This window comes from Melospiza georgiana, chromosome 3, assembly GCF_028018845.1.
Source record: "Melospiza georgiana isolate bMelGeo1 chromosome 3, bMelGeo1.pri, whole genome shotgun sequence".
Taxonomy (NCBI): Eukaryota; Metazoa; Chordata; class Aves; order Passeriformes; family Passerellidae; genus Melospiza; species Melospiza georgiana.
This window is the reverse complement of record NC_080432.1, coordinates 107,122,575-107,136,701: the sequence shown is the minus strand read 5'-3', so window position 1 is coordinate 107,136,701 and position 14,127 is coordinate 107,122,575. Positions and strand designations below refer to the sequence as shown.

At 36.7% G+C, this 14,127-nt stretch overlaps 1 protein-coding gene across 1 annotated transcript in view; it reads right to left on the bottom strand.

Annotated features, from left to right (window-relative positions):
- Positions 1 to 14,127, bottom strand: part of COL12A1 (collagen type XII alpha 1 chain) — a 99,355-nt gene that overhangs the window by 73,549 nt on the left and 11,679 nt on the right. The window contains exons 5-14 of the mRNA XM_058021739.1: positions 13,666 to 13,809; positions 12,733 to 12,789; positions 11,807 to 12,070; positions 11,529 to 11,693; positions 10,909 to 11,082; positions 9,800 to 10,090; positions 8,974 to 9,576; positions 7,308 to 7,580; positions 4,775 to 5,047; positions 3,591 to 3,863 (exon numbers count right to left, since the gene is read on the bottom strand). Coding sequence (XP_057877722.1) covers positions 3,591 to 3,863; positions 4,775 to 5,047; positions 7,308 to 7,580; positions 8,974 to 9,576; positions 9,800 to 10,090; positions 10,909 to 11,082; positions 11,529 to 11,693; positions 11,807 to 12,070; positions 12,733 to 12,789; positions 13,666 to 13,809 — 2,517 coding nt within the window. The remainder of the gene's footprint in view (positions 1 to 3,590; positions 3,864 to 4,774; positions 5,048 to 7,307; positions 7,581 to 8,973; positions 9,577 to 9,799; positions 10,091 to 10,908; positions 11,083 to 11,528; positions 11,694 to 11,806; positions 12,071 to 12,732; positions 12,790 to 13,665; positions 13,810 to 14,127) is intronic.

The following is a 14,127-nucleotide window of genomic DNA, read 5'->3' as shown; positions in this document are numbered from 1 at the left end:
TAGGCTACATATCAATTCCATGAGCTAGCAACCATCCCAGTTTGAAAGGCAATCTCAAGCCTAGCTCCTGATACGATGAGCAACTATGGCACCACTGACTGAATAGGTTTGGTGAGAATTCATATGGTGAAGACATCAAGTAAGCCCCATAGGGATTCCTGATACAGAAAAATACTTAAGTGCTCAGTCTTTCTGGGTTGTTGGCAATGAAAAACACACACCACACTATTTTGTTTCTCAGACACCATGGCTCATGGAAAAACTAACTAAAATACTAAACACTTTTTTATGCTTCCTTTCACAGCTTTTTTGTCATTACTGTTGATAAGTTTATTTCTCCAGAAGTTAAGACCTGTCCTATTTCCAGCCTCAGTCAGACAAGTTATTTCAGCTACTCATTAGTCAAGTATTCACTTCACTGACCTATGTAACTTTTCATCCTGGTCCAACCATATTTACTTTAGCTTCCCAGCCAGCATAACATCTCTTTTCATGTAAACTTCTATAATAAGATTTGAAATTTCAATGTTACCTTTCAGTTCCAAAATTGCAATTCCTGATTCATAATTGTCTGGGTTTCTTTAAAGGTTTTGTTATTTTATCCTTCACTGTGGTAAGATAGGGCCATATAGTGAAATACTGTCTTATATGCTGCAACAAATATTCTGAAAACCTTTCATACTGTTAATCACAGTCTTTTAAAATAGCTACAACTGTGTTCAAAGAGTTCTGGCCTAATTCAAGTACTTTTATTGCCCCATGAAACTGCAGATATGCTGATTACTGAAATACATGGTAGATATTTCATGAGGAAATATAATGAATTAGGTCTTTGCTTCATGCAAAAAGAAATTTGTATTCTGTTGTTTCCCTTTGATCACCCAGTAAGGATTGGCATCTACACAGTGCTTTTACTGATGTTTTATCTAACCAAGAAAATTTAAGAGACAGTTTTCATATGAAGAGTAATGTTTTCTGAAGAGCACCCTGATAGGATTTTCAAATCCTTCTGAATCTTCAAAGAATTTATACTTGAGTTATAAAGCTATACATGTCAAAGTGGAAAATAATTTTTAATTTGGTGTCCTCCCAGTTGAAGAACTGGATAAGAAGTCATTCAGTTGAGTGATAGGATGTTCTTTGCCCGTATTTATCCCCCCAAAAAAATTGTCACTGAATTTTTAATGTAATGTTTCAATTCAGTTGCTTAGAGCAAAATTTCATACAGAAATGCTTCTGTGACCTTTCAAGTCCAACACCCATTTTAAACTTCATCTGGTTTCATACAAGCCTATTCCTAAGATAGAGGCAAATATTCTTTTAAATTATTTGTCTCTTTAACCAATGTTAAGAATGTTTTTCTTCTTATTAACAATTTAGCAAAGCAGAAAGTCCAAATAAGAATCAGAGCCCTCGAGGAAGACACAAAGCAGGGAGCACTGAAAGGACAAGACAGTCTCTGTACCTGAGACTGAATTCTGTTTTTCTGATGATTTTGGCTTTTGGATTCTACTGTATTTCATTCACTGCTCTCTCTAGGATGTGTTTTAACTGAAGCTCTAGGCAGTGCCCTAAAAGATTTTTCTTTTGCTCAAGTTTTATGACAGGATAAAATGCTAAGCTTACTTTATGAATTTGAAACACACTTGACATTTCCACAACTCCATGTTAATAAAAGAGCTCTCCTAAGTTTACTGCAAACATACTCAATGAAAATGTTTCCACCAAATGTAAACAGCTAACTTGGTCAAACCTTTACTAAAATTTGAGGTATGTTCCTAAGAAGTGAACCACTCAGTCTGTTTAACAGTGAGACAGAGGCTTCTCCTGATTTGCAAAGGAAGACTGAGGCTACACACTGATAGCACAGAGGAGAAAGCAGGGATATCAGCTTCCTCTGTCTACTTGGGACTCTGTTTTTGTTCTGAGAGTAAAATTTGTATTCCTGGGTGGCTCATGTTCAGTGGAAAGAATAAAGGAGACTCTTACCTAATAAATTCTGCAGTATTGTGAACCTGCTGGGGTGTGGAGGTAAATTCAAACTCTCCCACACAGCACAAAATCTACATTTTCACCCTGCCTCTTCCTTCCTAAAAATGTTAGACCAGGAAGTGGCAGCACCACCACCAACAGGGAAGTTCATTATGTCCTGATCATCTCTAGCTTTTCTGGAGGCTATGGGCAAAATATTGATACCTGATCTCATTTACCTGGATCTCAGCAATGTTCTGGGCAGGAGACAGGCTCTTTTCTCCTACAAAAGAGTTTTCTGGACCCTGCATTTGTAGTGAAAGCAAGGGAGGTAGGAAACTTTCAGCATGAACAGCAAGGTGCTTGATTCTCTGACAGCTGCATCCATCAGAGTAAGCAGGTCTCAGGCAGTGGGACAGGCAGGCAGTTGGTGTCTAGATCTGCCATTTACTCCTTGTATAGTCAGTGGACAGAGAAATGCTCTTTGAAGGAAAAATGAGATCTCAGATGGACTATCTGCCTACTGAAAGTATTTACCTTTCTTCATCAATCACAGAAGAATCCTAGGGAGTCCATGCTACAAACAGCAGTGCTCAAGTGCCTACATTTTATTAGGAAGAATTCAGCACATTGGTGAATCATTGAAACTGATTTTTAAAATAGTTTTATTTTACATTTTCCTATTTAAAGTACGTTTTCTGCATTTTTTTGTAATCTATGTCATGAATAAAAAGTTGAACTGGTAGAGAAACTGAGAATCGAGTATATTCCTACTGTAACTTGACTAGCATCAAGAGACAAGCCTTAATTCCACATAATTCATCCATAAGATGTTTTCAAGTGTAGTGCCTACACAGCTGCAGTGCCAGATTTCAGCAGAGCATCCCTGGCCAGCACAGAGCAGAGTCACACTTCCTTTCAAGGCCTACAAGGAAGCTTTCCCTATCCTCTGACAATCTACAGATCACACTGAGAATGCTCACACAGAATTAGTCTGGGAAATTATCTGCTCAATGTCAGAGAAAGAACAGCCTTTCCTCCTTATAAGAAAGCCTTTGGGTCTGACTTATGATTTTGCCAGCATTCTGTTTATGGTTAGCTTCAGGTTCTTTGTTAAAAGCAGGATTTGACTCTTTATGCCTAAAACTATGTGTTGTTTCTCTGATGCAAAAATGGTCCCTGAACGTGTTTCAAACTCAGTACTGTAGAAATGTTGCAAATTTTCATATGGATGAGATATTTTAACCCCATTAATTAATCCCGTTACTGTCGCAGACATACATTACATTAAGAAGAATATGCCACTAAAACAGCTCGGAAGATAGGTTATAAGACAAAATATTTAATGAAGGCTGGTGTGGAAGCACAGTCAGTTGTGGTTGGTGTTTCTTGCAATAGCTTTTTCAAGAGACACAGAGTCTCCTCCACAACTAGTGATCTAACCCATTTTTTTCTTCTAGAGACAGAAGATTTGGAAAGTCCATGTAAAGTAGGAGAATGTCTATGTCTATTTTTCATTTAGATATTTACTTCTATAGAAAACTTGGGAAGACACTTTAAGACACCATAAACATCGGTCTGATAATGAATAAATAATAACAGAAACAATAAATAATTACCTTCAAGTGTTTCTCCCTCTCCAGAAAGGGCATCTCCGGCTCCAGAGGCATACAAGGCAGACACAGTCAGTGCATACCTAGTGGCTTGGTCCAAGCCTTTCAGCACCTTAGAGGTGGTGTCACCTTTCACAGTCACTTCCTTAGTTTCACCTCCTGCCACTGGAGTGTATGTTATAAAGTACTGCTGCACTTTGCCAGGAGCAGCACCCCAAGACAGCTTCATTGTTGATGTTGTAGCATCAGAAACTCTCAAATTCCTTGGATTTCCTCGGACTGCACATGTTAAAAGATGTTGACAAAAAGTTGAAGCAAGCTTAATTTCTTGGTTTATCTTTAGTTTAACACTACATAGGATTTTATGTTAAAAAAAATTCTCTAATAGGCTGGACCAACCCTGCTACGGTGTACCTTTACTGTAATCAGGACTGTACGTTCCCATCCCCACCCTCCTGAGGCAAAAATGCACAATAAGGTCAATTTTTTTTTCCTGTTAAAGCAGGCTCAATCCTGGAGCACTTATACATACTAGCACCTCTAGATATGCTCAGATTCAACAAAGATCCATGTTGAAGTCACTGTATTCAGAATCAAGTCGAAGATGACAAATGAAATGTGAAATTAACACGTTTTGGTTTCCTAAAGAGGTCTTTTTGATGATGACTTTCATGGATCAGTGAAACTTCAACAATGATCAGGACAGTTATACTTTTGGTATTCTCTAGTTTTTTTTTAATAAGGCATGATACGTGTTAAAGGATCATGCATTTTCACATTCATTAAATCTACAGTGATAACTTGAGAAAATTAAATGTTCCATTAATTTCTTGCTAAACATTCAGCAAAAAGTGCAAACAGAGTCTGAATTTATATCAGGTATATAATTTATATCATTGACAATATAAAGAATCATGGGGACAACTAATTAAACATACAAGTAGATTCTTCACCCAAGTTACCTTGCCATATCAGGTTCAAGATACTATATTTTAAAATGAAATACTGCAATTTTGATAAATTCTATTGTCTTACGTTACCTCTCAGCTAGGCTTGAGCAATGTTATAACTCTCTGTTTATCTAGGACAATATATATGGACTATATGGTTTATTCTCCTTTCAGTATGAATATGTCAACATGCAGCGAGTTTTTCTCATGCTAACTATCTTCACAGCATTGATCATGTACCTTCATCTGTTTTTGCATATCCATTCAATGAATTCCCAGGCCCAGACTGATACTCAGGAACAACAGACACTTCATATCTTGTATCTTGGATCAAATTCTGCAGAGTAGTTGACCTATCATTTGCTGATACAGTCACTTGCCTCCTTTCTCCTCCAGTAAGTGGTCTATAAACAAGCCTGTACCTCAGGACATTTCCTGGAGCTGGAGTCCACCCAACTACAAAGCTATCAGTAGTTTCATCTGTAATCCTTAAGTTTCGAGGAGCACCTTTAACTGCAAAAAATATACACATGTAAGTTGTAAATATTTGCCTTTAATGAAGAAGTATCTGAAGCAAAACCACGTCAATCATTCTGTTAGCTCATCCAGGTTACCAAAACTGCTTCTATTGCCTACCCGTTGCTTTAGGTACACACACCTTTTGTGATTTCTGAAAATTTAGGATCATAGTTACATTCAGCAGTGGACCAAAGTTGTCTCCAAAAGTACATTCATCCCAGTTTATACAACTGCTTCTGAAACTTAAGATAGTCTGACTGTGTTTAGTGGTAAGAGTAGAACTGAACTGTGTCAGGGACATTTGGGCATAGTGAGGAAACTTCTTAACACAACAAATGATAAAAGTTTCCTTGCTGCATCCATTTGCTTCTGCACCCATTTCATTGGCAGTTGTCAGATACACCTGACTACACACCCAGCTATCCTGTTTGCAAGAACAAACAAGGAACAAAGAGCAAAAAAAACCCCAACAAACCAATTCGATTTCTCTGAATTTCAAACAAAAAATATATTCATTGAAATACAAGTTGCATCTAATGTTTAAAAAAGGTTTCTTCATTTAGTCTCTAATTCAAAGAAATGGCTTGTTATCTTAGAAAGTAACGGATTGTTATCTTAGAAAGTAACGGAAAAAAAAACTGTGGTGAATCCTTTAACCTAGCCTGCTCCTTGACAAAAGACACAGCAGTTCATATGAGCTCAGTGGGCACAGCAAAAAAGACTTGACTCTTCCAACAGAAATTAAGATCCACTGTACTGCACGCTGCCTAGCAGCACATAACGTTGTCACTTAGGGAAAAAAAGTTCTGGTTTTTTGTTGTTTGCTATTTATATTCCATAAATACTGTTCTTCAAAGTGAAGAGCAGAGTAATTAATAATCCAAGTTTTAAAAAAGAAACTTATTTTCTATTAATCAGAAACACAATACTCAACCTCAAATCCTTTAAAAGCCTGAAACCAAAGTTAATTGCCAAGAAAGCCATCTGGCTCAAACTGTTAGCCAGATCTGCATGGAGAGCTGCTGATGTTTACGTGGCTGTAGAAGAACTCTGTCTTCTGAGACGTGCTGGGACATCACCAGATCCCAATGTTAATAATTATTTAAGGTGGTATCAGTTACAAATGGGAAGGCAGATTATTTTTATTAAATCTTTTCCTTCTCCTGTTCCTTATGCACACAAGATACACGTTCAATCAGCCAGGAGTTGTCTGTTTTCCTAAGGGAAAATTATGTGTGGCCAAAATATTCTGACTGGTACAGTCATGGAAATGTGCACGCTGACAGTGAAACCTGTATCTTCCAAACTTAACATCCAAACTAAGCAATTTTATAAGTGTTTATTTCTATCAGTCTTAAGAGGAAAGAGCAATTAACAAATCTTCAAGCTGTTTCTTTTGCTCCCTTGGAACCATTTATGTCACCAAAGGTCACAAATGACAGCATGGAATAATGAAAAAGAGTAGATCAATATTTTTAAAAGCATGATTTAGAGTAGACTGAGTGTTCAACTACTGGAATAGCAAATCACATCTACTGTCATGCTGCTCTTTTCAATCAGGAGAAATGCATCATGGCAACTCTAACAAGGAAAAGTAAAGCTACCATGCTTAAATTTACAGCCACAGATCACATTAAACACATACTGACATCAATGGAAGTTTTGAATCAGTTATTGGATCAGACCAATGAATTTCTGATAAAAAAAGTTAACCAAAACTTAAGGCTAGTGTATATAAAAAAAGATTTCTATTAGTGTTATATTAGATGTAGACATAGCAAATTGCGTAGGCACACGTTTGTCTTTAAATGTATTGAAGTCAACATGAATTCCTGCATCAGTCTCTTAATTATTGAATAGGGTAGAATAGAACTGAATAGTTCCATTGGAAAGGATCTACAATGTTCATCTAGTCCAACTTGAGTCTATATTGACAATTATTCGTGCCATGGAATTTATTATTGAGAGCACACTACTTCATTTGAAAGCAGGCCACTGCAAAGGAACACAGCAGAGGAACACATCCAACCTCAGAAAAATTAAATTGCAATCTTAGCAACTTAATGCTTCCTTATTATTAGAATTTTAAATCTTTACTGAATGCACTGAGATACAGTAATGTTTATTCTCATCCTGCATGGCAGTACAGCTTCTCAGCCTTACCTGGCTCTTCCTCATTTCCTTGTTCTCCAGCTAAGCAAATTATTATTTGAACATGTGAATCCCTTGTGTCTGAGAATAATGGGAATCCTACCTTCTAAGGTGGTCTCCTCTCCATCCAAGGGAGGGCCATCACCATCTTCATATTCAGAAATCACACTGACTGCATAGGTAGTTTCAGGTAGTAAGTTGGTGAGAACTGAGCTGGTACTTGAAGCTGGTACAGAAACAATGAATTCATCTCCACCGACTGCTACTTTATATTTAATGAGATAGGACAAAACCTCAGGTCCAGCTGGAGACCAGCTCACTTTGAAACTCTCTGATGTTATGTCAGAAAAGACCATGTTCTTTGCAGGTACGTAAGCTGTATGGAGATAAAAACGTGCATATGAGGCACACTTGCCAGAATATGTTAAACACAAAATTTATAAAATAAATCATTAAATGTTCTTCAATAATTTTATTTATTCTAATTTAACAGATTTTTTTTTTTTGCATGTGCACAAGATTTGTTTTCTAGACTTGCGTGTATCTATCAAATTTCAAGAAGATCATATCTAGGCTGCCTAAAATCATTCACAGGAAGTAGAAGCACCAACTCAGTGATTTCTAGATAAATGAAAAGAGCCCATCTAAAAAAATACATATATTTATGAAAACTTAATTTGGAATCTGATTATCAAGTTGGGTTCCCTACTTCATATGTCCAATGAACAGCAACAACATTATGTCCTCAATGGAAACTAAAAATTATAGGGTTTTTTTTCAGGTCTAGATTAAAAATAAGACAAAATAAAAACCAGTATTTTTTCGGGAATGAAGTCAAAGGGAGAACAAGGAATTTGACACAAGGAACAAACACAAATCTGACATCCTGGGCTTGTTTTGCTTGGCCTAGTCAGTCTGTCAGTGGGGATCTTAAAACTGTTCAAGCCCTCTAAAACAAAGGCTGCTTTGCTGGTTTGTTCCTTAAAGCTATCCTGAAAAAAAAGGTTTAATTTTAAAGAGAATTGGGCTTTCAACAGTGGGGACTTTTCAATGTTAGTGTCCTACTAAGCATAGATAGGGGCACTGAGGGTGCAACTAATCACAAGTACCTTTATCTGACCAAAGATGGCAATTTAGAAAACTTTTGAATGTTAAACATTATCCATGCTGGCCTAATTTGGATGCATTTGAAGACTTTCATGTGCTCTTCACTTCAGTCTTTACAGTTAGATTGCAATCACTATCACTTAGCATCTGCTGTCTCAAGTTGTCTTGTCTAAGCCCATTTCAGAGGGCCATTAATTTTACCAAAAAACTTAATCAAATTGCCCTCTAGAGTCATTGGCCTTACTTCATTGCCTTTGAACATCTAAAAGACCAGCTTAGACTTGCCACCTCATTTTGTAGAGTTAAAAAAAGAATGCTCTGGTAAGTGTTTTACTCAAGATATTGAGTGCAAAAGCAGAGTATATCCACTAAGGTCATCCCAATAGACTCACATTTTATTAGCTTTTCAGATATCTAGCAGGGGTGGGGGAAAATTTTTCTCAAATTTTTTTTTCATTTCCATTTATCCAATTATTTCATCTGTTGCTTTTAAGATATTTGAAAATGAGAAGCAAATCCCCAGTTATTAAAATTATCATTTGTATATGGACAATTTCATCAAAATAAATTATTTAGGTGACTATAAGCACAAAACATTGGTTCAGATCCTCTTTTCATTGCATTTTCTACATTCCTGTAAGTAAGTAATAGTAGTTGCTTACATTTTCTCCTTATAGCAGCCAGCTCCTGCTCAATTCGTAGGCAGACAGACTGTGTAAGCTCAAATGATATTCTTTGAAAAGCATCAAAATCTTCCACTGTGTAAACATGGGTGTCCGCAGGAGGCGATGCGATAGCTTCCAACTCCGTACGCACTGCATCCTTCACACCAACTGCAAATATTTCTACATCTGCATCCCTCAGCTTAATTGCAGGTTCTTTAAAAGCATCTGATGATTTCCCATCAGTGATAAGAATCATTACTCTCGGCACATTTGGTCTTGATCCTTTGCTGGTAACAAATACTTTCTCCCTCACGTATGTCATTGCTTTGCCTGTGTTGGTAGATCCACCTCTGTAGGGGAAGGTGTTAATAGCCTGAATTATGTCTTCCACTTTGTTGTATCTGTTCAAAGAAAACTCCATATGGGGATCTCTGCTGTACTGGACAAGACTTATCTGTACTTTTCGAGGTGATATCTCAAAGCTTTTAACCAACACTTCCAAAAAGGCTCTTACTTTGACAAAATTGGCGATACCAATGCTGTAGGAACCATCCACTAAAAACACAACATCAGCTTTTACATCCACACCACGTGAGCATTCTGCAAAGGAAAAGAATAATCACTGTAAATGGATTTTCAATAGCCACACAGCATTACAATCGCATCTGTAGTTCATTTATCACACACAACTGCTTATAAACAAAGTAAACCATGCTAAGCAAAGCTGTGTCTCAAAAATAATAAAGGTATAATATTAGAACAAGCATCAGAGATTTCATCAATGAAGAGATACAATTTGAAAATTAGGTGGTTCCAAACTCACCCACTTGTACTTTTATTTGCTGTGTTTTTTCCATTATCGTTATTGGCTCACTGGGGGTCAGTCCTTTCATTGCATAAACATTAATTTGATACTCTGTGTCTGGAGAGAGATCTTTAACATTCAGAGCAGTTGTCTGAGGACCCACACTCAGTACATGCTGTTTTCCCCCAGCTATCATTGGAATGAACTGCAGACGATAGCCAGTTATTTGGCTTGTGGATGGATCCCAAGTGATTCTAACAGACTTTGAGGAGACCTGAGTTGCCACCAGATTTGAAGGAGGCTCCACCACTGAAAGAAATCAAAAACAAATCCAAATATTAGGTACAATTTATAAATGTATTTGCTTAACAGTTTTTATTTCTGGAATAAGCGTAGTTGTCTTTGCTTGATCTTTACTAAAAACCACTTTTGGGGTTTTTTTAGCATAAATAGACAGAAATGAATTACAGGAAAGTCCAAATGAGACATCAGTGAGAGGGCAAAAATATGAGCAATGCATTAGTGGTCCCCCAAGAATAGCATAAGTTCCAGGAGAAGTGCTGCCCAGCTCTAAAACTGCTTCAATCAAAAGTGAAGGAACCACTTACAGGAACATGGTAGAAAATGTGAACAAATGCAGACTTGAGCAGAATACTACAACAGCAGAGTCATCTCTACTGCCATTTTTGTCAAAGAATAACTAGTTATTAAAACCTTACAGAGAGAGGAAGCTAAAATGATACAGCTTCATCTCTTTGTTTTCTCGGTTTTCTCCAGCTTTCATGCTTTCGTTCTCAATGGTTCTCAATCCATTACATATTTTGACCCTTCACCAAGCAATTTTTTTCCCTTTAATACATTTTTCCACAGAAGTGATGCCTGTGTCCAAACTGCACATCACTGTGTTGCTTTTGAAACTATGGAATAATGGAGCTATTCCAAATCTGCTACATCACATGTTCTGTTATCCTGCATTTAAAGACGCAAAACTGAAACCAGTTTTCCACACTTGCTAAGTGAGGCAACTGATGAAACTCTATAAATAAAGCAAAGGAAGTAAGAATAGTCTCTTCAATAGACATTGGGATAAACTGAAGCTACAAATACATTTTTATGAAGTGTCTCACCTTCTTCCCCACTAACCAGTTCACCTAGTTGTTCATCAACACCGGAGCACACTTGCAAGATAATTTCATTCTGTATATCCACAATTCCATCAAAATTGGCCACATTGAACACATGCTTCAGTGACGGCTGAGATGCAATTAGTTTGAGTTCCTTTGCATCTGCTGCTTTGATACCTAGAAGTTGTAATAGACAGGGCTATGGTTAAGTAGCCATAAAATACACACACCTTCAACGTACTTGTGAAGTATTAAAACATCTTGGGGTAAGGCTGAGTTTAAATTAGTTCTGCCTTCTGTCATGATCAATAATCAAACTACAAAATAATGATTAATGAAATGAGGTGGCAGACTCGATTTTCAACCAGGGAAAATAATGTGGTGTAAGTGAGAATAAGGCCAAGTTTCAAACTATGCTAGTCAGTCATATTAATCTCCATGTAGGAGCTACATAATTACCATCAAATTAACACAAGCAGTGTGTTCCACTTGGAGGGCACAAATGACCCCATTCAAGGCATACACATGAAAAGAGGGGCATAATGAAATTTTTCAACCCCACTGTCTGCAAAACTTATAAATTAACTCTTTTATCTCTCAAGCATTAGAAAAACTCAACATACCTAAGGAAAAAACTTCAACTCCTATGTTGCGAAGCTCTCTTGCAGGAATTTCCACATCATCTTGCGCTTTTCCATCAGTAATGACAATGGCTACTTTGGGAAAGCCTTTTCTTGCTCCAGCAGACTCAGTGAAGGTGTTTTGAACAAGGTAATCAATAGCCTCACCTAAAACCAACATCACAAGTTGTGTCTTTTTAGACTTGTATAACTAGGATATGAAGCAAATTTGAACTATGAAATGAAATGCTTGAATAAGCATGTATGTGGGAAATCTGTACCTGTCATTGTGTTGCCACCTTTGTAAGGTATCCTCTTAATTGCATCAATAAGATCACTTCTTCTGAAATACTGATTTAAATTGAACTCTGTTCTTGTATCTGAACTATACTGAACAACTCCAACTCTCGTCTTTTCTTCCCCAATGTCAAAAGCTGATACAAGGGCAACCATGAAGTCCAGAATATATCCGAAGTTATTTCTTCCTACACTCCATGAACCATCTACCAGGAAAACTAAATCTGTCATTGCACTTATGGAGCATCCTGGAACACAACAGGGAAAAAAGGAAAACCAACTCTATTAGCAAATTAGCAATTGCATTCTTACAAATCGTGAGAAATGTCTAATGGAAACTTAGTAGGTAAATGCCAAAGCAAACACATATTTAAAAGATTGATCTTATCTGGGATACTTTGCTTGGGGAAACATTACTCACATAAGTGAACACCCATATGAGTTTTCTTACAGCCATTATCAAAAGGGAACTGCTTTGAGACACCTTTCACACCAATCCACAAGATCTGTTATGCCACAACAGATGAAAACACCCATACAAAACCTTTTGCAATGATTTGATGTTAGAGAAAAATTTTATTTTGTTATCATTTATGCCTCACATCTTTATTTCCCCATTGTAGCTGCACAGGTTCTTCTGCAAACAGCACAACACCTTTTGTTGATAGGACCATGACACTCATGGACTTGCTCAGGTTAGTTGCATGAAATCCCTAGTTTCAGTACCAGCTTTGCACCTAATCTTTCAATGTAGCTTATCTTTCTATCACAAGTCCCCACAAGTTTTCTTAATTCTACACAACTTTACAAGTTAACTTCTTGGTAGGTAGCACAGAAGCTCAGTTTAACTTTGTGAGCTAGACTTCAGATAAGATAAATGTCAGATAAGTTGAAAAGCAAAGCACCTTACTTTGTAATTGAGCCTCAACCTTCTTTTCCTCTGGTATCCCTGGGCCACCTGTCTGAACTACACAAAGCACAACATAGACAAAATGAATGGGGGAAACAGGGTTAAATTTTTAAACATCAAAGAAAAGCACACAAGGAATTACAGACATGCATCTAACAAGCCGCAGAAAAACATAAATGAAGGTTCTGAAAATACGACCTGTATTTACAGATTTGACAAGATAGTATTCAGCAGGACACAAAATACAGAAAATGTAAATATCTAAGAATCTTCTGTATTTGTACATCTTGAAGAGTCATTTCCTGACAATTAACAGCAACAAGCCTGGAAGAAATACCAGTATTACCCTTCTCTATCACGTAAAGGAATTGATAATTTTCCCATGGTTCTTTGTGAAGCCTGAGACATGATACAAAATGTGTCATAGAAAAGAGTCTGCTGTGCATTTTTATTTAATTAAATTTATTTTATGCTTTTTAAATTATTAATATAAATTATTAAAGCTTAAATTCCATATTTTAGTATGCATTTAGGTCTATTGTGTCACATTTTATTATTATTTGATGAATATAGTTTGCTTTCTCACACAGGATGCCAGTTCAATTCATTTGTTACAGAGGTCAATTATTGTCTTCCCCTTGAATTCAGCAAATGCAATTTATTGGAAGGAGGTACAGCTCAAAAAACGTAATGGCCTCCTGCCAAGAATTCTGTAGAGGTTGGCAGACACTCTATCCCTGTTAGTATCCTTTTATCTCTTGCGAATTTTCTCTGCTTCCACTAGGATTAATAGAAAAAGGCTGCTCAGACAGCTCCATCGAAGGAGGGTTTAGGTATGTGGCAATTTTGTTGGAGAACTGGATCAAAGCCAAGTTTTGTGAATGACCACTCAGTTATCTTGATTGGCTTTCTAATTGTACTGCAGCTACTTACTTGTCAGCTGGCCAAAAACAGGCAGACTCTCCTCTCTGTCGTCATATGAAGCTATTGATACAATATACTCTACATCAGGTGTAAGATCTGATATGACAGTTTGGGTAGTGCTAGGTGAAAGAGTAAATTCTTTAGTAGGTCCATCTGCAATAAATATATAAAACACTCAATGCAGCCTTAAAATACAATATTGGTAAGCTGATTGTAAAACAAAATGCAACAGGCAATAACCTATCTCAAACCAAATAATTTTAGAATTATACACTTTCTGTTTTCATGAAGTATAAATATTGAAACATGAAATTTTAGGCTAATGTGATTTTTTTAATAGTGAAAAAAATCCTAAAGTGTTTGATAAATTCCAGGAAATTTGAAACTTGATATGCACATACAAAATATGCTATCATCTGCAGGACATCATGTCCTGTTCTCATTCATTCTTTTACACTGATTATTTCTTAA